Source organism: Pseudoliparis swirei, chromosome 16 (assembly GCF_029220125.1).
Source record: "Pseudoliparis swirei isolate HS2019 ecotype Mariana Trench chromosome 16, NWPU_hadal_v1, whole genome shotgun sequence".
In the NCBI taxonomy this organism is placed as follows: Eukaryota; Metazoa; Chordata; class Actinopteri; order Perciformes; family Liparidae; genus Pseudoliparis; species Pseudoliparis swirei.
In genome coordinates, this window is record NC_079403.1 from 412159 (window position 1) to 433693 (window position 21535).

Sequence of the window (21535 nt, forward strand, 5' to 3'; positions counted from 1 at the left end):
AACGTCTGTTGTTGATCGTATCTCCACAGCAGCATGTCATTTCTGTCTCTTCGCGTTGCGTTAACACTTATCGATCTCCGTCTGGCGCGCCACAGAGCTCCGTGCGCGCGCATCGGGACCGAGCAAAAAAAAAGTCACTTGTCAATCTGTCCACCTTTAGATTGTATCATGGTGGAGTTAATGGTTGACAAACAAGAGAAACATGCTCTGTTTAACCCTAACCCTGTTACCTTTACATTTACTAACATATTTTACCCTCGGGGTCAATTTGACCCCAGCAATTAAAACCTCCAGAAAATTATTAGAATTAATATTGCTTCCCAAGTTTAAGTGTGAGGTACTTTATGTTTGTTTGTTGACTACCTAAATAGCCCTTTAAATACATAAAAAAGTTGATATTTCTTATATGTTTGACACAGTGAAAAACAGCCTGGGGTCAAATTGACCCCAAAGAACACCGACATTAAACATTGAATGGGGTCAAATTGACCCGAAAGGTAACAGGAGGGTTAAACATTCTGTTTAGGATGAAGATGTATTAATGTTCCATATGGAAGAAAACTGCTAAATAACTGCTGAGTTGCAGCACCATTGTATAGAAGAATGTATAAATGTATATATCCGTCTTTTGTCATAAATCTCTATGTTCTCACAAAATATACCGAGAATATCGGTAATATGTGATTAATCATGATTAATCCACAGAAACCTGTGATTAACCCGATTACAATTTTTAATCGTTTCACAACCCTAGTATATATATAGAAACACATATATATATATATATATGTGTATATAGAAACACATATATATATATATGTATATATATACACATATATGTGTATATGTATATATATATATACATATACACACATATATATATATATATGTTTCTATATCTATATACATACATATATATATGTATATATATCCATATATATATATACACATATATATACATATACACATATATATCCGTGTATATGTATATATATGTGTTTCTATATCCAGATATGTGTGTATAAGTCCAGTGTGCGGGGCTCACTCATGGTGGCGTATCCGCTGCCGTTGAAGTAACTTCCTGTCTGGTCGTTGGTGAAACAGGAAGTGACCTCGTGGCTGGAGGCCGGCGCGGTCAGATCCAACATGGCGCCGTTCAGTCTGACGGAGCGGACGCAGCCGGGGAAGCTGCTGCTGGCCTGAGGAGGAGACGGGGGTCAGCACCGGAGGGCTCTGTTGCTACGGCAACCAACCGGCCGGCTCACGTTGATCCTCCTGCTGCTGTGTGTGTGTGGCAGGCCGCCCAGGTACAGGCGCCGGCCCACGTCCAGCTGGTTCCCCCTGAGGGACACGGACACCGGGCCGGACCCGTCCACCGACACCGACACCGCCCGCCGCCTCACCTCACCGCTCACCTGAGGGACAAGGACACGAGGACATGAGGACAAGAAGATAGGAGGACAAGAGGACAGATGACATGAGGGACATGAGGACATGAGGGACATGAGGACAGAGAACACGAGGACAGAGAACAAGAGGACAAGGACATGAGGACATGAAGACATGAGGACAGAGGACATGAGGACTCACGGTGTGCCACTCTCCGTCGTTGATGGGGCCCTTGGAGGTGATGGAGGCGGGGCCTCTGCCCAGGTCGACTGACATCATCAGCCTCCCGGCTCTCAGTTTGAGGACGACGTAGTCCGTCTGCTTGGACTCGGAGACGAGGAGGAGCAGCCCGTCCCGAGCTCGGCTTCGAACCGACAACCTCACGGACACACTGAGGACGAGAGGCAGGAGTCAGGCTCCCCCTCTGGCTGGAGCCCCTTCCCTGCTGTGGCCCCGCCCCCTTCTGCCTGTAGCCCCGCCCCTCTGGCTGTGGCCCCGCCCTCTCGTGTCATGGGACTCACCTTCTCTTGACGGTGTTGGGGCTGATGATGAAGGTCATGTGACTGTGTTTGGACGAACCGAACTGAACCGCTGCCGGGAGGAAGGTTGGCTCCGCCTCCGACATGCACTGCATCACACAGATCAATACCGGTCCTGATCAGTACCGGTCCTGATCAATAACAGTCCTGATCAGTACGGGTCCTGATCAATAACAGTCCTGATCGGTACCGGTCCTGATCAATAACAGTCCTGATCGATAACAGTCCTGATCAATAACAGTCCTGATCGATACCGGTCCTGATCAATAACAGTCCTGATCAATAACAGTCCTGATCAATAACAGTCCTGATCGATACCGGTCCTGATCAATAACAGTCCTGATCAATAACAGTCCTGATCAATAACAGTCCTGATCAATAACAGTCCTGATCGATACCGGTCCTGATCAATAACAGTCCTGATCAGTACCGGTCCTGATCAATAACAGTCCTGATCAATAACAGTCCTGATCGATACCGGTCCTGATCAATAACAGTCCTGATCAATAACAGTCCTGATCGATACCGGTCCTGATCAATAACAGTCCTGGTCCGTACCGGTCCTGATCAATAACAGTCCTGATCAATAACAGTCCTGATCGGTACCGGTCCTGATCAATAACAGTCCTGATCGATAACAGTCCTGATCGATACCGGTCCTGATCAATAACAGTCCTGATCAATAACAGTCCTGATCGATACCGGTCCTGATCAATAACAGTCCTGATCAGTACCGGTCCTGATCAATAACAGTCCTGATCAATAACAGTCCTGATCGATACCGGTCCTGATCAATAACAGTCCTGATCAGTACCGGTCCTGATCAATAACAGTCCTGATCGATACCAGTCCTGATCAATAACAGTCCTGATCAATAACAGTCCTGATCGATACCGGTCCTGATCAATAACAGTCCTGGTCAGTACCGGTCCTGATCAATAACAGTCCTGATCAATAACAGTCCTGATCGATACCGGTCCTGATCAATAACAGTCCTGATCGATACCGGTCCTGATCAATAACAGTCCTGATCAATAACAGTCCTGATCGATACCGGTCCTGATCAATAACAGTCCTGATCAATAACAGTCCTGATCAATAACAGTCCTGATCGATACCGGTCCTGATCAATAACAGTCCTGATCGATACCGGTCCTGATCAATAACAGTCCTGATCAATAACAGTCCTGATCGATACCGGTCCTGATCAATAACAGTCCTGATCAATAACAGTCCTGATCAATAACAGTCCTGATCGATACCGGTCCTGATCAATAACAGTCCTGATCAATAACAGTCCTGATCGATACCGGTCCTGATCAATAACAGTCCTGATCAATAACAGTCCTGATCGATACCGGTCCTGATCAATAACAGTCCTGATCAATAACAGTTCTGATCGATACCGGTCCTGATCAATAACAGTCCTGATCAATAACAGTCCTGATCGATACCGGTCCTGATCAATAACAGTCCTGATCGATACCGGTCCTGATCAATAACAGTCCTGATCAATAACAGTCCTGATCGATACCGGTCCTGATCAATAACAGTCCTGATCAATAACAGTCCTGATCGATACCGGTCCTGATCAATAACAGTCCTGATCAGTACCGGTCCTGATCAATAACAGTCCTGATCAATAACAGTCCTGATCGATACCGGTCCTGATCAATAACAGTCCTGATCAGTACCGGTCTTGATCAATAACAGTCCTGATCAATAACAGTCCTGATCGATACCGGTCCTGATCAATAACAGTCCTGATCAATAACAGTCCTGATCGATACCGGTCCTGATCAATAACAGTCCTGGTCCGTACCGGTCCTGATCAATAACAGTCCTGATCAATAACGGTCCTGATCGGTACCGGTCCTGATCAATAACAGTCCTGATCGATAACAGTCCTGATCGATAACAGTCCTGATCGATACCGGTCCTGATCAATAACAGTCCTGATCAATAACAGTCCTGATCGATGCGTCCTGATCAATAACAGTCCTGATCAGTACCGGTCCTGATCAATAACAGTCCTGATCGATACCGGTCCTGATCAATAACAGTCCTGATCAGTACCGGTCCTGATCAATAACAGTCCTGATCGATACCAGTCCTGATCAATAACAGTCCTGATCAATAACAGTCCTGATCGATACCGGTCCTGATCAATAACAGTCCTGGTCAGTACCGGTCCTGATCAATAACAGTCCTGATCAATAACAGTCCTGATCGATACCGGTCCTGATCAATAACAGTCCTGATCAATAACAGTCCTGATCGATACCGGTCCTGATCAATAACAGTCCTGATCAATAACAGTCCTGATCAATAACAGTCCTGATCGATACCGGTCCTGATCAATAACAGTCCTGATCAATAACAGTCCTGATCGATACCGGTCCTGATCAATAACAGTCCTGATCAATAACAGTCCTGATCGATACCGGTCCTGATCAATAACAGTCCTGATCAATAACAGTTAATCACGGAGTTCCACAAGGTTCTGTGCTTGGACCAATTTTATTTACCTTATACATGCTTCCTTTGGGCAATATTATCAGGAAACACTCCATAAACTTTCATTGTTATGCAGATGATACTCAACTATATTTATCGATAAAACCAGAGGAGAGCAACCAACTCTGTAAAATTCAAGCATGTCTTAAAGACATAAAAACATGGATGACCTGCAACTTCTTGATGTTAAACTCAGACAAAACCGAAGTAATTTTAATCGGCCCTGAGCACCTCAGAGATCAATTATCTGGTGATGTGGATTCTGTAGACGGCATTGCCTGGCATCCAACACCACTGTAAAGAATCTTGGCGTTATCTTTGATCGGGACTTGTCCTTTAACTCCCACGTAAAGCAAATCTCAAGGACTGCATTCTTTCATCTACGTAATATTTCAAAAATCAGGCACATCTTGTCTCAAAAGATGCAGAAAAATTGGTTCACGCGTTCGTTACTTGAGACTGGATTACTGCAACTCCTTATTATCAGGCTGCTCTAATAAATCTCTTAGGTCCCTCCAGTTGATCCAGAATGCTGCAGCTCGTGTTCTCACTAAAACTAAGAAAAGAGATCACATCACTCCTGCACTAGCTGCTCTGCACTGGCTCCCAGTAAAATCAAGAATCACTTTTAAAATTCTTCTCTTAACCTACAAAGCCTTGATTGGTGATGCTCCATCATATCTTAAGGAGCTTGTCGCACCATATTGCCCACTAGAGAGCTACGCTCACTAAATGCGGGACTACTTGTAGTTCCTAGAGTCTTAAAAGTAGAATGGGAGCCAGAGCCTTTAGTTATCAAGCTCCTCTTTATGGAACCAGCTTCCAATTTCAGTCCGGGAGGCAGACACAGTCACCTCGTTTAAGAGTAGACTTAAGACCTTCCTCTTTGACAGAGCTTATAGTTAGGGCTGAATCAGGTTCACCTGGTCCAGCCCCTTGATATGCTGCTATAGGCTTATAGCTGCCGGGGACGTTTAGGATGCACTGAGTACCTATCTCCTCTTTTTCTCTCCTTAAGGATGAATTTTCATCTCTCAATCACACGTTACTAACTCTGCTTTCTCCCCGAAGTCCTTTTGACTTCACGTCTCATGGGGTCATCGGACCCTATGAGACGGCATAGATCCTATCTGCCTGATGGATCGTCTGGGTCGTGGAATTCCTGCTCATGACTACGCCACTGTCCTGTTGAGACTCCGCCACCTCCTCCCCACCGCCATCTGCCTGATGGATCGTGGAGGTCTCCATCGTGGAATATGCCTACTATGAACTATTCATACACTCTGTCATATTCATTGAATGTATTTTAACTCTAAATCTGTCCTTCTGTACACATTACATCTATTGCATCTGTCCATCCTAGGAGAGGGATCCTCCTCTGTTGCTCTCCTCCAGGTTTCTTCCCTTTTTTCCCCCTGAAGGGTTATTTGGGAGTTTTTCCTGGTCCGATGTGAGGTTTTGGGGCAGGGATGTCTATGTGTACAGATTGTAAAGCACTCCGAGACAAATTTGTAATTTGTGAAATTGGGCTATACAAATAAACTGAATTGAATTGAATTGAATTGATCGATACCGGTCCTGATCAATAACAGTCCTGATCGATACCGGTCCTGATCAATAACAGTCCTGATCAATAACAGTCCTGATCGATACCGGTCCTGATCAATAACAGTCCTGATCGATACCGGTCCTGATCAATAACAGTCCTGATCGATACGTCCTGATCAATAACAGTCCTGATCGATACCGGTCCTGATCAATAACAGTCCTGATCAATAACAGTCCTGATCGATACCGGTCCTGATCAATAACAGTCCTGATCGATACCGGTCCTGATCAATAACAGTCCTGATCGATACCGGTCCTGATCAATAACAGTCCTGATCAATAACAGTCCTGATCGATACCGGTCCTGATCAATAACAGTCCTGATCGATACCGGTCCTGATCAATAACAGTCCTGATCGATACCGGTCCTGATCAATAACAGTCCTGTGTTACCGTCAGGGCTCCAGGCTTCAAGGCGCTCAGGTGTGTGGGGGGGGTGACCGGCAGGTGGGCGGAGTCAGGAGTGGGTTCTACATCCTGGTCATCAGGCAGCACCGCCCCCCCCAACTTCTCTTCCAATTGGCAGCTGTCAAGCTCCGCCCCCTCATACCTCACGGCGCCTGATAGGTCGACTAACCTGGAGGGAGCCGCCCAGAAAACAATGAGCTCAGGAAGAAAACTGTGTGTGTGTCTGTGTGTGTGTCTGTGTGTGTGTGTGTGTGTGTGTGTGTGTGTGTGTGTGTGTGTGTGTGTGTGTGTGTGTGTGTGTGTGTGTGAGAGTGTGTGAGTGTGTGTGTGTGTGTGTGTGTGTGTGAGAGTGTGTGTGTGTGTGTGTGTGTGAGTGTGTGTGTGTGTGTGTGTGTGTGTGTGTGTGTGTGTGTGTGTGTGTGTGTGTGTGTGAGTGTGTGTGTGTGTGTGTGTGTGTGTGTGTGAGAGTGTGTGTGTGTGTGTGTGTGTGTGTGTGAGTGTGAGTGTGTGTGTGTGTGTGTGTGTGTGTGTGTGTGTGTGTGTGTGTGTGTGTGAGTGTGTGTGTGTGTGTGAGTGTGTGTGTGAGTGTGTGTGTGAGTGTGTGTGAGTGTGTGTGTGTGTGTGTGTGTGTGTGTGTGAGTGAGTGTGAGTGTGAGTGTGTGTGTGTGTGTGTGTGTGTGTGTGTGTGTGTGACGCTTACTCTCCGCCCACCACCAGGTGTTGAATGCAGCCTCTGAAGCTCCTGGACAAAGCCTGTAATTTGATTGGCAGACGAGACTCCTCCCCTTGTGGCAGCCCGCCAATGAAGAAAGAGGCCGGAGACAAACGAGACAATCCGCCCGGCGACAGGGAGACGGACTTCAGGTGTTTCTCGTCCACCTGCACGGACAAAGACCTGCGAGACAGACGGGTAGTGTGTTGATCAGACTCATCGGGTGAGACAGGTGTCTGTTTCCATGGTAACACCTACTTCCTGTGGATGGTGACGATCACGGAGCGTTTGGTTCCGTCACTGAAGGATCCTCCGTCTGGCTTCACCACCGCCACTCTCCGAGTAGCCCCGCCCATCTCGCCAAGCTCCGCCTCCACCGCACCTGAGACCAGGTGGACCGACAGGAAGTGCTGTACAGACACACACACACACACACACCATCACACGATGCTCCCGGTTACACCTGTGTACAGGTGTGTCACATGACCTGTCTGTCTCACCTGTCTGTGTGCTCGCTCGCCACTGAAGACAGCCAGCAGGACTCCTGATTGGTTGTTGGTGGAGAAGGAGAAGAGAAGCTCCGCCTCCTGACCCAGTGATGGAGGAGCAATCTGAACGAAGCCTCCGAACACCGACACGCTGCGCACGGCCTGCACACACAAGTACACACACGTTGTGTACGCACACGATGCCTTCAGGCTCACTTCAGTGACATCACGATGCCTTCAGGCTCACTTCAGTGACTTCATGATGCCTTCAGGCTCACTTCAGTGACATCACGATGCCTTCAGGCTCACTTCAGTGACTTCATGATGCCTTCAGGCTCACTTCAGTGACTTCATGATGCCTTCAGGCTCACTTCAGTTACATTAAGGTGTGTTCAGGCTCACTTCAGTGACTTCATGATGCCTTCAGGCTCACTTCAGTGACTTCATGATGTCTTCAGGCTCACTTCAGTGACTTCATGATGCCTTCAGGCTCACTTCAGTTACATGGTGCGTTCAGGCTCTGCTCAGTGAACATGAGTACTGAAGGTAAATGATAACTTCTCATGATGCGTTCAGGCTCTGCTCAGTGAACATGAGTACTGAAGGTAAATGATAACTTCTCATGATGCGTTCAGGCTCTGCTCAGTGAACATGAGTACTGAAGGTAAATGATAACTTCTCATGATGCGTTCAGGCTCTGCTCAGTGAACATGAGTACTGAAGGTAAATGATAACTTCTCATGATGCGTTCAGGCTCTGCTCAGTGAACATGAGTACTGAAGGTAAAGGATAACGTTCTCATGGTGCGTTCAGGCTCTGCTCAGTGAACATGAGTACTGAAGGTATGATAACGTTCTCATGGTGCGTTCAGGCTCTGCTCAGTGAACATGAGTACTGAAGGTAAATGATAACTTCTCATGATGCGTTCAGGCTCTGCTCAGTGAACATGAGGACTGAAGGTAAATGATAACTTCTCATGGTGCGTTCAGGCTCTGCTCAGTGAACATGAGTACTGAAGGTATGATAACGTTCTCATGGTGCGTTCAGGCTCTGCTCAGTGAACATGAGGACTGAAGGTAAATGATAACTTCTCATGATGCGTTCAGGCTCTGCTCAGTGAACATGAGTACTGAAGGTAAAGGATAACGTTCTCATGGTGCGTTCAGGCTCTGCTCAGTGAACATGAGTACTGAAGGTATGATAACGTTCTCATGGTGCGTTCAGGCTCTGCTCAGTGAACATGAGTACTGAAGGTATGATAACGTTCTCATGGTGCGTTCAGGCTCTGCTCAGTGAACATGAGTACTGAAGGTAAATGATAACTTCTCATGATGCGTTCAGGCTCTGCTCAGTGAACATGAGTACTGAAGGTAAAGGATAACGTTCTCATGGTGCGTTCAGGCTCTGCTCAGTGAACATGAGTACTGAAGGTATGATAACGTTCTCATGGTGCGTTCAGGCTCTGCTCAGTGAACATGAGTACTGAAGGTATGATAACGTTCTCATGGTGCGTTCAGGCTCTGCTCAGTGAACATGAGTACTGAAGGTAAATGATAACTTCTCATGATGCGTTCAGGCTCTGCTCAGTGAACATGAGTACTGAAGGTAAATGATAACTTCTCATGATGCGTTCAGGCTCTGCTCAGTGAACATGAGTACTGAAGGTAAATGATAACTTCTCATGATGCGTTCAGGCTCTGCTCAGTGAACATGAGGACTGAAGGTAAATGATAACTTCTCATGGTGCGTTCAGGCTCTGCTCAGTGAACATGAGGACTGAAGGTAAATGATAACTTCTCATGGTGCGTTCAGGCTCTGCTCAGTGAACATGAGTACTGAAGGTAAATGATAACTTCTCATGATGCGTTCAGGTGTAATCTAGTAAAATGTAGTGTTGGTGATGAACTAGAATAAAGCAGATGAATTATGGGACGATCAATGCAGTATCATAATAATAAGTCCGGTGGGAGGGGCCTGGTGGAGCCGGCACCTGATTGGCTGCTGGGCAGTACCTCGAGGACGCAGCCCTTCCGGACCCCGAAGGCGTCCCTCAGCAGGTCGAAGTTGGACCGAGCGATCTCCACGTTCCTCATGCAGCCCACGTAGGACCTGGAGACCACCTGTCGCCTAGCAACAGAGGACAGAGCTATCAGCGCATGAGGTCATCTCCTGTGACATCATCAGCTGCGCCGGGTGACAGACTCACCTGATTGGTCGAGAGGCAGGAAGTCCTCCAATGTAGATGGGGTCCAGGTCGGAGCGGTTCAGGTCGGAGGCCGTTCCAGGAGACTCCGCCTCCAACACCTCCTTGTTTGATGATTGGTCGGCTGCCATGATGGACAGGTAACCTGGACACACAGTAGTACTAGTACTAGTACCTCTCACAGTAGTACTAGTACCTCTCTCACAGTAGTATAGTACCTCTCACAGTAGTACTAGTACCTCTCTCACAGTAGTACTAGTACCTCTCACAGTAGTACTAGTACCTCTCACAGTAGTACTAGTACCTCTCTCACAGTAGTACTAGTACCTCTCACAGTAGTACTAGTACCTCTCACAGTAGTACTAGTACCTCTCACAGTAGTACTAGTACCTCTCTCACAGTAGTACTAGTACCTCTCACAGTAGTACTAGTACCTCTCTCACAGTAGTACTAGTACCTCTCACAGTAGTACTAGTACCTCTCACAGTAGTACTCTCACAGTAGTACTAGTACCTCTCACAGCAGTACTAGTACCTCACAGTAGTACTAGTACCTCTCACAGTAGTACTAGTACCTCTCACAGTAGTACTAGTACCTCTCACAGTAGTACTAGTACCTCTCTCACAGTAGTACTAGTACCTCTCACAGTAGTACTAGTACCTCTCACAGTAGTACTAGTACCTCTCTCACAGTAGTACTAGTACCTCTCACAGTAGTACTAGTACCTCTCACAGCAGTACTAGTACCTCTCACAGTGGTGCCTCTCACAGTAGTACTAGTACCTCTCACAGTAGTACTAGTACCCTCTCACAGTAGTACTAGTACCTCTCACAGCAGTACTAGTACCTCTCACAGTAGTACTAGTACCTCTCACAGCAGTACTAGTACCTCTCACAGTAGTACTAGTACCTCTCACAGTAGTACTAGTACCTCTCACAGCAGTACTAGTACCTCTCACAGCAGTACTAGTACCTCTCACAGCAGTACCAGTACCTCTCACAGTAGTACTAGTACCTCTCTCACAGTAGTACTAGTACCTCTCACAGTAGTACTAGTACCTCTCACAGTAGTACTAGTACCTCTCTCACAGTAGTACTAGTACCTCTCACAGTAGTACTAGTACCTCTCTCACAGTAGTACTAGTACCTCTCACAGTAGTACTAGTACCTCTCACAGTAGTACTAGTACCTCTCACAGTAGTACTAGTACCTCTCACAGTAGTACTAGTACCTCTCTCACAGTAGTACTAGTACCTCTCACAGTAGTACTAGTACCTCTCACAGTAGTACTAGTACCTCTCACAGTAGTACTAGTACCTCTCTCACAGTAGTACTAGTACCTCTCTCACAGTAGTATAGTACCTCTCACAGTAGTATAGTACCTCTCACAGTAGTATAGTACCTCTCACAGTAGTACTAGTACCTCTCACAGTAGTATAGTACCTCTCACAGTAGTACTAGTACCTCTCACAGTAGTACTAGTACCTCTCACAGTAGTACTCACAGTAGTATAGTACCTCTCACAGTAGTATAGTACCTCTCACAGTAGTACTAGTACCTCCCTCACAGTAGTACTAGTACTCCGTATAGTAGTACTAGTTCTCAGTACCTTTTCTCTTGCTCCTCTGCAGGGTGATCTTGTACCAGACTCCGGTGTTGTATTTCCTCTTGGAGGTCAGGATCAGAGCGCCTGAGCCGAGGTCAAAGGTCAGCCGGACACGCCCCTCCACCAGCTCCATGGACAGGAAGTCCCTCTGTAGGGGCAGGAAGTGAGGTCACATCTGCTTCCAATGGGAGCTCAGCAGGAAGTGAGTGAGAGTGTGTGTGTCGTACAGTGTTGTTGGAGGCCAGGTAGAGCAGTAATCCGCCCGGCGACAGCGTTTTGAACAGGAGGACGATGGAGGTGGACGTCGCTCGCAGAGACTTCTGGACCAATGAGAATCCAGATCCATCAAAGTGGAAGGAGGTCTCCTCTGCCTGGGGACTGAGAGACAGACAGGTGATATCAGAGTAGAGACAGACAGGTGATATCAGAGTAGAGACAGACAGGTGATATCAGAGTAGAGACAGACAGGTGATATCAGAGTAGAGACAGACAGGTGATATCAGAGAGGTGCAGACAGACGGGTACCTGCTGAAGCAGCCTCCACACTGCCCCTCTCTGCTCTCGTAGCTCCACAGGCCGACGTTCCTCTCGTTGAGCGACACTTCACCCACACAGCCCTGGAGGGAGGGGAGGAGCTCCACACGGCTCTACACACACGCACACACACACACACACACACACACACACACACACACACACACACACACACACACACACACACACACACACACACACACACACACACACACACACACACACACACACACACACACACACACAATGATCAGAACTTTACTCTACTACATTATAAACAGACTCTACTACAGTAGAAACAGACTCTACTACATTATAAACAGACTCTACTACATTATAAACAGACTACTACATTATAAACAGACTCTACTACATTATAAACAGACTACTACATTATAAACAGACTCTACTACAGTAGAAACAGACTCTACTACATTATAAACAGACTCTACTACATTATAAACAGACTCTACTACAGTAGAAACAGACTCTACTACATTATAAACAGACTCTACTACATTATAAACAGACTCTACTACAGTAGAAACAGACTCTACTACATTATAAACAGACTCTACTACATTATAAACAGACTCTACTACAGTAGAAACAGACTACTACATTATAAACAGACTCTACTACAGTAGAAACAGACTCTACTACATTATAAACAGACTCTACTACATTATAAACAGACTCTACTACAGTAGAAACAGACTCTACTACATTATAAACAGACTCTACTACATTATAAACAGACTCTACTACAGTAGAAACAGACTCTACTACATTATAAACAGACTCTACTACATTATAAACAGACTCTACTACAGTAGAAACAGACTACTACATTATAAACAGACTCTACTACAGTAGAAACAGACTCTACTACATTATAAACAGACTCTACTACATTATAAACAGACTCTACTACAGTAGAAACAGACTCTACTACATTATAAACAGACTCTACTACATTATAAACAGACTCTACTACATTATAAACAGACTCTACTACAGTACAAACAGACTACTACATTATAAACAGACTCTACTACATTATAAACAGACTCTACTACAGTAGAAACAGACTCTACTACAGTAGAAACAGACTACTACATTATAAACAGACTCTACTACAGTAGAAACAGATTCTACTACATTATAAACAGACTCTACTACATTATAAACAGACTACTACATTATAAACAGACTCTACTACATTATAAACAGACTCTACTATAGTAGAAACAGACTCTACTACATTATAAACAGACTCTACTACAGTAGAAACACTCTACTACAGTAGAAACAGACTCTACTACATTATAAACAGACTCTACTACAGTAGAAACAGACTCTACTACATTATAAACAGACTCTACTACATTATAAACAGACTCTACTACATTATAAACAGACTACTACAGTAGAAACAGACTCTACTACATTATAAACAGACTCTACTACATTATAAACAGACTCTACTACAGTAGAAACAGACTCTACTACATTATAAACAGACTCTACTACAGTAGAAACAGACTCTACGACATTATAAACAGACTCTACTACAGTAGAAACAGACTACTACATTATAAACAGACTCTACTACAGTAGAAACAGACTCTACTACATTATAAACAGACTCTACTACAGTAGAAACACTCTACTACATTATAAACAGACTACTACATTATAAACAGACTCTACTACATTATAAACAGACTCTACTATAGTAGAAACAGACTCTACTACATTATAAACAGACTCTACTACAGTAGAAACAGACTCTACTACATTATAAACAGACTATACTACAGTAGAAACAGACTCTACTACATTATAAACAGACTCTACTACATTATAAACAGACTCCACTACATTATAAACAGACTCTACTACAGTAGAAACAGACTCTACTACATTATAAACAGACTCTACTACATAATAAACAGACTCTACTACAGTAGAAACAGACTCTACTACATTATAAACAGACTCTACTACATTATAAACAGACTCTACTACATTATAAACAGACTCTACTACAGTAGAAACAGACTCTACTACATTATAAACAGACTCTACTACATTATAAACAGACTCTACTACATTATAAACAGACTCTACTACAGTAGAAACAGACTCTACTACATTATAAACAGACTCTACTACATTATAAACAGACTCTACTACATTATAAACAGACTCTACTACATTATAAACAGACTCTACTACATTATAAACAGACTCTACTACATTATAAACAGACTCTACTACAGTAGAAACAGACTCTACTACATTATAAACAGACTCTACTACATTATAAACAGACTCTACTACATTATAAACAGACTCTACTACAGTAGAAACAGACTCTACTACAGTAGAAACAGACTCTACTACATTATAAACAGACTCTACTACATTATAAACAGACTCTACTACATTATAAACAGACTCTACTACATTATAAACAGACTCTACTACAGTAGAAACAGACTACTACATTATAAACAGACTCTACTACAGTAGAAACAGACTCTACTACATTATAAACAGACTCTACTACATTATAAACAGACTCTACTACATTATAAACAGACTCTACTACAGTAGAAACAGACTCTACTACATTATAAACAGACTCTACTACATTATAAACAGACTCTACTACATTATAAACAGACTCTACTACAGTAGAAACACTCTACTACATTATAAACAGACTCTACTACATTATAAACAGACTCTACTACAGTAGAAACAGACTCTACTACATTATAAACAGACTCTACTACATTATAAACAGACTCTACTACAGTAGAAACAGACTCTACTACTACTCAACCTTCCATCAATACATAGACTGCCCAACAAGGAACAATAAAACTCTGGACTTGCTGTATGCTAATACTAAGGATGCATACAGCGCCACTGCCCTTCCCCCCCTCGGCAGGTCTGATCATGACCTGGTCCGGCTGACACCAGGTCTGTTCCTCTGGTGAAGAGGCTGTGACCACCAGGACTGTGAGGAGGTGGTCTCTGGAGGCTAACGACGCTCTACAGGACTGCTTCGAGTCAACGGACTGGGATGTGCTGTGTGGACCGCACGGGGAGGACATCAACAGTATGACCGACTGCATCACGGAATACATCAAGTTCTGTGAACACACCACCATCCCATCACGGACTGTGCGCTGCTTCCCCAACAACAAGCCCTGGATCACCAGGGACCTGAAGGCGCTTCTAACATGAAGAAAGCTGCTTTCAGGTCTGGAGACAGGGATGAGCTGAGGAAAGCCCAGCGCAACCTGAAGGTGAAGCTCAGGAGGCAAGGACTCCTACAGGAGGAAGCTGGAGGCCAAACTCCAGCTGAACAACACAAGGGAGGTGTGGTCTGGCATGAAGCAGATAACTGGCTTCAAGGTGGAGGGAGACAGCCAGGGGCTCCTGGAGAGGCCAACCAGCTGAACTGTTTTTCAATAGGTTCAGTTCACAGCCCTCCTGTCTCCTCCACACATCACACCTCCCAAACACCTCCTCCCCTCTGTCCCCCTGCTGAGCTGCACATCCACCGAGCCCTCAATAACAATGGGCTCCTCCACCCTCCCCTCTCTCTGTGACGACTGACCAGGTGAGGAGACAGCTGGTGAAACTACACCAGCGCTGAGCTGAAGGTCCTGTTGGCATCAGCCCCACGGTCCTATAGTCCTGCGCCACCCCGCTGTCTGGTGTCCTGCAGCGCCTCTACAACCTCAGCCTGAGGCTGGGGAAGTCCCGTGCTGTGGAAGACGCCGTGCCTGGTCCCTGTCCCAAAGAAGTCAGCACCATCTGGCCTCAACGACTACCGAGTCGCCTCACCTCCCATGTGATGAAGGTGCTGGAGAGGCTGGTCTTGGCCCACCTCCGCCGCAGGTGAAATCATCGTTGGACCCTCTGCAATTTGCTTACCAGCCTCATGTGGGAGTGGACGACGCCATCATCTACCTGCTGCAACGAGCTCAGTCGCACCTGGATGGAACCGGTGTCTCTGTGAGAGTCACTTTCTTTGACTTCTCCAGTGCATTTAACACCATCCAGCCACTGCTGCTGAGTGAGAAGCTGCGGTGGCCGTGTGGACGCGTCCACCATCTCCTGGATCACTGACTACCTCACAGGCAGACCACAGTTTGTCAGAATGGGCCGTGTGCTGTCTGGAACGGTGGTCAGTGATGTTGGAGCCCCACAGGAACTGTTCTGTCTCCTTCCTCTTCACCCTGTACACCAGTGACTTCCAGTACAACACGGAGTCATGCCATCTGCAGAAGTACTCTGATGATTCTGCAGTGGTCGGGTGTATTAGGATGGACGGGAGGAGGAGTACAGGGCAGTGGTGAGTGACTTTGTAAAGTGGGCGATGAGAACCACCTGCGGCTGAACGTGGCCAAGACCAGAGAGATGGTGGTGGACTTCAGGAGGAAGAGCTCCTCACCTCTGAGTGTCCTGGGAGTGGACGTGGACATGGTGGAGGAGGACCAGTACCTGGTGGAGGAGGACCAGTCCATGGGCGACAGCATCAACTGAACTGGAAGGCCAACATCAACGCTGTGTACAAGAAGGGAGGAGTCGACTCTTTTTCCTGAGAAAGCTTCGATCCTTCAACGTGTGCAGCAAGATGCTGGAGTTATTCTACCAGTCGGTTGTGGCCAGTGTGCTGCACTTTGCCATTGTCTGCTGGGGAGCAGCATCGGAGCCGGTGACACCAGCCGTCTAACAAACTGGTTAGGAAGGCTGGAGCACCTGGAACAGGTGGTGGAGAGGAGGACGCTGAAGAAACTTGTGTCCATGTTGGACAACCCGGACCACCCGGACCACCCTCTCCACCACCTCCTACAGGGACAGAGGAGTACTTTCTCCAGACGTCTCCTCACGCTCCGCTGCCACAAGGACAGATACAGGAGACCCTGCCGACGGCTATGAGGCTCTACAACAGATCACCTCTTGCCAGATCATAGTGCAATAACTACAACAATAACTGAATACTTACACTATGTTGATCTGCACTTCACACATCTCATTTGTTTGCACTACACACATACACACATTTCATTTGCTCTGCACTCATACACACTTTGCTTTTGCACTCTGTCTATATTTAATATTTTTGTATTTGATTTGTCAGTGTTGTTGTGTGTTGTGTATGCATGTGTTGTATATTTACATATATATTTTGTTTTGTATTTTACTTTTATTTTACTTGTATACTTCTATATCTTTCATCCCTGTTTCTTATATTTTGTGTTTTGTTTTTATTCTTGTGTGTTGCTGCTACTGTCACGACAAATTTCCCCTTGGGGATTAATAAAGTATATCTATCTATCTATCTATCTTATAAACAGACTCTACTACAGTAGAAACAGACTCTACTACATTATAAACAGACTCTACTACATTATAAACAGACTCTACTACAGTAGAAACAGACTAGTACATTATAAACAGACTCTACTACATTATAAACAGACTCTACTACAGTAGAAACAGACTCTACTACATTATAAACACTCTACTACATAATAAACAGACTCTACTACATTATAAACAGACTCTACTACATTATAAACAGACTACTACATTATAAACAGACTCTACTACAGTAGAAACAGACTCTACTACATTATAAACAGACTCTACTACATTATAAACAGACTCTACTACATTATAAACAGACTACTACATTATAAACAGACTCTACTACATTATAAACAGACTCTACTACATTATAAACAGACTCTACTACATTATAAACAGACTCTACTACAGTAGAAACAGACTACTACATTATAAACAGACTCTACTACAGTAGAAACAGACTCTACTACATTATAAACAGACTCTACTACAGTAGAAACAGACTCTACTACATTATAAACAGACTCTACTACATTATAAACAGACTCTACTACAGTAGAAACAGACTCTACTACATTATAAACAGACTCTACTACAGTAGAAACAGACTCTACTACATTATAAACAGACTCTACTACATTATAAACAGACTCTACTACAGTAGAAACAGACTCTACTACATTATAAACAGACTCTACTACAGTAGAAACAGACTATACTACATTATAAACAGACTCTACGACATTATAAACAGACTACTGCAGTAGAACCAGACTCTACTACATTATAAACAGACTCTACTGCAGTAGAAACAGACTCTACTACATTATAAACAGACTCTACTGCAGTAGAAACAGACTCTACTACATTATAAACAGACTCTACTACAGTAGAAACAGACTACTACAGTAGAAACAGACTCTACGACATTATAAACAGACTCTACTACATTATAAACAGACTCTACTACAGTAGAAACAGACTCTACTACATTATAAACAGACTACTGCAGTAGAACCAGAGAACTACATTTAGGAGAACAGAACTGCAGTAGAACCAAGGAGAACTCATAGAAACTCAGGAGAACTGAGAACGTGACTGAGCAGAACTCAGCAGAACTCAGGAGAACTGAGCAGAACTCAGGAGAACTCAAGAGAACTCAGGAGAACTCAGGAGAACTGAGCAGAACTCAGCAGAACTCAAGAGAACTCAGGAGAACTGAGCAGAACTCAAGAGAACTGAGCAGAACTCAGGAGAACTGAGCAGAACTCAGGAGAACTCAGGAGAACTGAGCAGAACTCAAGAGAACTGAGCAGAACTCAGCAGAACTCAAGAGAACTCAGCAGAACTCAAGAGAACTCAGGAGAACTGAGCAGAACTCAGGAGAACTCAGCAGAACTCAGACCGTAAAGTGAAGAGAACTCAGGAGAACTGAGCAGAACTCAGGAGAACTCAGCAGAACTGAGCAGAACTCAGGAGAACTGAGCAGAACTCAAGAGAACTCAGGAGAACTGAGCAGAACTCAGCAGAACTGAGCACAACTCAAGAGAACTCAAGAGAACTGAGCAGAACTCAGGAGAACTGAGCAGAACTCAGCAGAACTGAGCACAACTCAAGAGAACTCAAGAGAACTCAGGAGAACTGAGCAGAACTCAAGAGAACTGAGCAGAACTCAGGAGAACTCAAGAGAACTCAGCAGAACTCAAGAGAACTCAGGAGAACTGAGCAGAACTCTGCAGAACTCAAGAGAACTCAGGAGAACTGAGCAGAACTCAGCAGAACTGAGCACAACTCAAGAGAACTCAAGAGAACTCAGGAGAACTGAGCAGAACTCAAGAGAACTGAGCAGAACTCAGGAGAACTGAGCAGAACTCAGGAGAACTGAGCAGAACTCAGCAGAACTCAAGAGAACTCAGGAGAACTGAGCAGAACTCAGGAGAACTGAGCAGAACTCGAGAACTGAGCTGAACTCAGGAGAACTCAGCAGAACTCAGACCGTAAAGTGAAGAGAACTCAGGAGAACTGAGCAGAACTCAGGAGAACTCAAGAGAACTCAGGAGAACTGAGCAGAACTCAGGAGAACTCAAGAGAACTCAGCAGAACTCAAGAGAACTCAGGAGAACTGAGCAGAACTCAGCAGAACTCAAGAGAACTCAGGAGAACTCAGCAGAACTCAGACCGTAAAGTGAAGAGAACTCAGGAGAACTGAGCAGAACTCAGGAGAACTGAGCAGAACTCAAGAGAACTCAAGAGAACTCAGGAGAACTGAGCAGAACTCAGGAGAACTGAGCAGAACTCAGGAGAACTCAGGAGAACTGAGCAGAACTCATGAGAACTCAGCAGAACTCAAGAGAACTCAGGAGAACTGAGCAGAACTCAGGAGAACTCAAGAGAACTCAGGAGAACTGAGCAGAACTCAGGAGAACTGAGAACTCAGCAGAACTCATGAGAACTCAAGAGAACTGAGCAGAACTCAGGAGAACTGAGCAGAACTCAGCAGAACTCAAGAGAACTGAGCAGAACTCAGGAGAACTGAGCAGAACTCAGGAGAACTCAAGAGAACTGAGCAGAACTCAGGAGAACTCAGGAGAACTGAGCAGAACTCATGAGAACTCAAGAGAACTCAGCAGAACTCAAGAGAACTCAGGAGAACTGAGCAGAACTCAGGAGAACTCAGGAGAACTGAGCAGAACTCAGGAGAACTGAGCAGAACTCAGGAGAACTCAAGAGAACTCAGGAGAACTGAGCAGAACTCAGGAGAACTCAGGAGAACTGAGCAGAACTCAAGAGAACTCAGGAGAACTGAGCAGAACTCAGCAGAACTCAAGAGAACTCAGGAGAACTGAGCAGAACTCAAGAGAACTGAGCAGAACTCAGGAGAACTGAGCAGAACTCAGGAGAACTCAGGAGAACTGAGCAGAACTCAAGAGAACTCAGCAGAACTGAGCAGAACTCAGAGAACTGAGCAGAACTCAGAAGAACTGAGCAGAACTCAGGAGAACTCAGGAGAACTGAGCAGAACTCAGCAGAACTCAAGAGAACTCAGGAGAACTGAGCAGAACTCAGGAGAACTCAGCAGAACTGAGCAGAACTCAGACCGTAAAGTGAAGAGAACTCAGGAGAACTCAGCAGAACTCAGACCGTAAAGTGAAGAGAACTCAGGAGAACTGAGCAGAACTCAGGAGAACTCAAGAGAACTCAGCAGAACTCAGCAGAACTCAAGAGAACTCAGGAGAACTGAGCAGAACTCAGGAGAACTCAAGAGAACTCAGCAGAACTCAAGAGAACTCAGGAGAACTGAGCAGAACTCAGCAGAACTGAGCACAACTCAAGAGAACTCAAGAGAACTCAGGAGAACTGAGCAGAACTCAAGAGAACTGAGCAGAACTCAGGAGAACTGAGCAGAACTCAGGAGAACTCAGCAGAACTCAAGAGAACTCAGCAGAACTCAGCAGAACTCAGGAGAACTGAGCAGAACTCAGGAGAACTCAGCAGAACTCAAGAGAACTCAGGAGAACTGAGCAGAACTCAGCAGAACTCAAGAGAACTCAGGAGAACTGAGCAGAACTCAAGAGAACTGAGGAGAACTCAGGAGAACTGAGCAGAACTCAGGAGAACTCAGCAGAACTGAGCGAGAACTCAAGAGAACTCAGGAGAACTGAGCAGAACTCAAGAGAACTGAGCAGAACTCAGGAGAACTGAGCAGAACTCATGAGAACTCAGCAGAACTCAAGAGAACTCAGGAGAACTCAGCAGAACTGAGCAGAACTCAGACCGTAAAGTGAAGAGAACTCAGGAGAACTCAGCAGAACTCAGACCGTAAAGTGAAGAGAACTCAGGAGAACTCAGGAGAACTGAGCAGAACTCAGGAGAACTCAAGAGAACTCAGAACTCAGGAGAACTGAGCAGAACTCAGGAGAACTCAGCAGAACTGAGCAGAACTCAGACCGTAAAGTGAAGAGAACTCAGGAGAACTCAGCAGAACTCAGACCGTAAAGTGAAGAGAACTCAGAACTCAGGAGAACTGAGCAGAACTCACCTCTCTGTTGAGCTGCAACTCGCTCCATCAGCAGCAGCAGTCAGAGGTCTCAGATGGTCTCTAGCGGGTCTCAGAGGGTCTCAGCGGGTTTCTAAC

The 21535-nt window shown here is 45.2% G+C and overlaps 1 protein-coding gene across 3 annotated transcripts in view; it reads right to left on the reverse strand.

The window, feature by feature from the left end:
* Positions 1 to 21535, reverse strand: part of LOC130206306 (laminin subunit alpha-1-like) — a 33960-nt gene that overhangs the window by 3096 nt on the left and 9329 nt on the right. For all 3 annotated transcript variants that reach the window (XM_056434211.1, XM_056434210.1, XM_056434212.1), the window contains exons 2-14: positions 11995 to 12116; positions 11697 to 11847; positions 11473 to 11617; positions 9868 to 10009; positions 9674 to 9788; positions 7674 to 7823; positions 7432 to 7583; positions 7162 to 7356; positions 6447 to 6630; positions 1911 to 2017; positions 1591 to 1780; positions 1266 to 1415; positions 1046 to 1199 (exon numbers count right to left, since the gene is read on the reverse strand). In XM_056434211.1, coding sequence (XP_056290186.1) covers positions 1046 to 1199; positions 1266 to 1415; positions 1591 to 1780; positions 1911 to 2017; positions 6447 to 6630; positions 7162 to 7356; positions 7432 to 7583; positions 7674 to 7823; positions 9674 to 9788; positions 9868 to 10009; positions 11473 to 11617; positions 11697 to 11847; positions 11995 to 12116 — 1957 coding nt within the window. The remainder of the gene's footprint in view (positions 1 to 1045; positions 1200 to 1265; positions 1416 to 1590; positions 1781 to 1910; positions 2018 to 6446; positions 6631 to 7161; positions 7357 to 7431; positions 7584 to 7673; positions 7824 to 9673; positions 9789 to 9867; positions 10010 to 11472; positions 11618 to 11696; positions 11848 to 11994; positions 12117 to 21535) is intronic.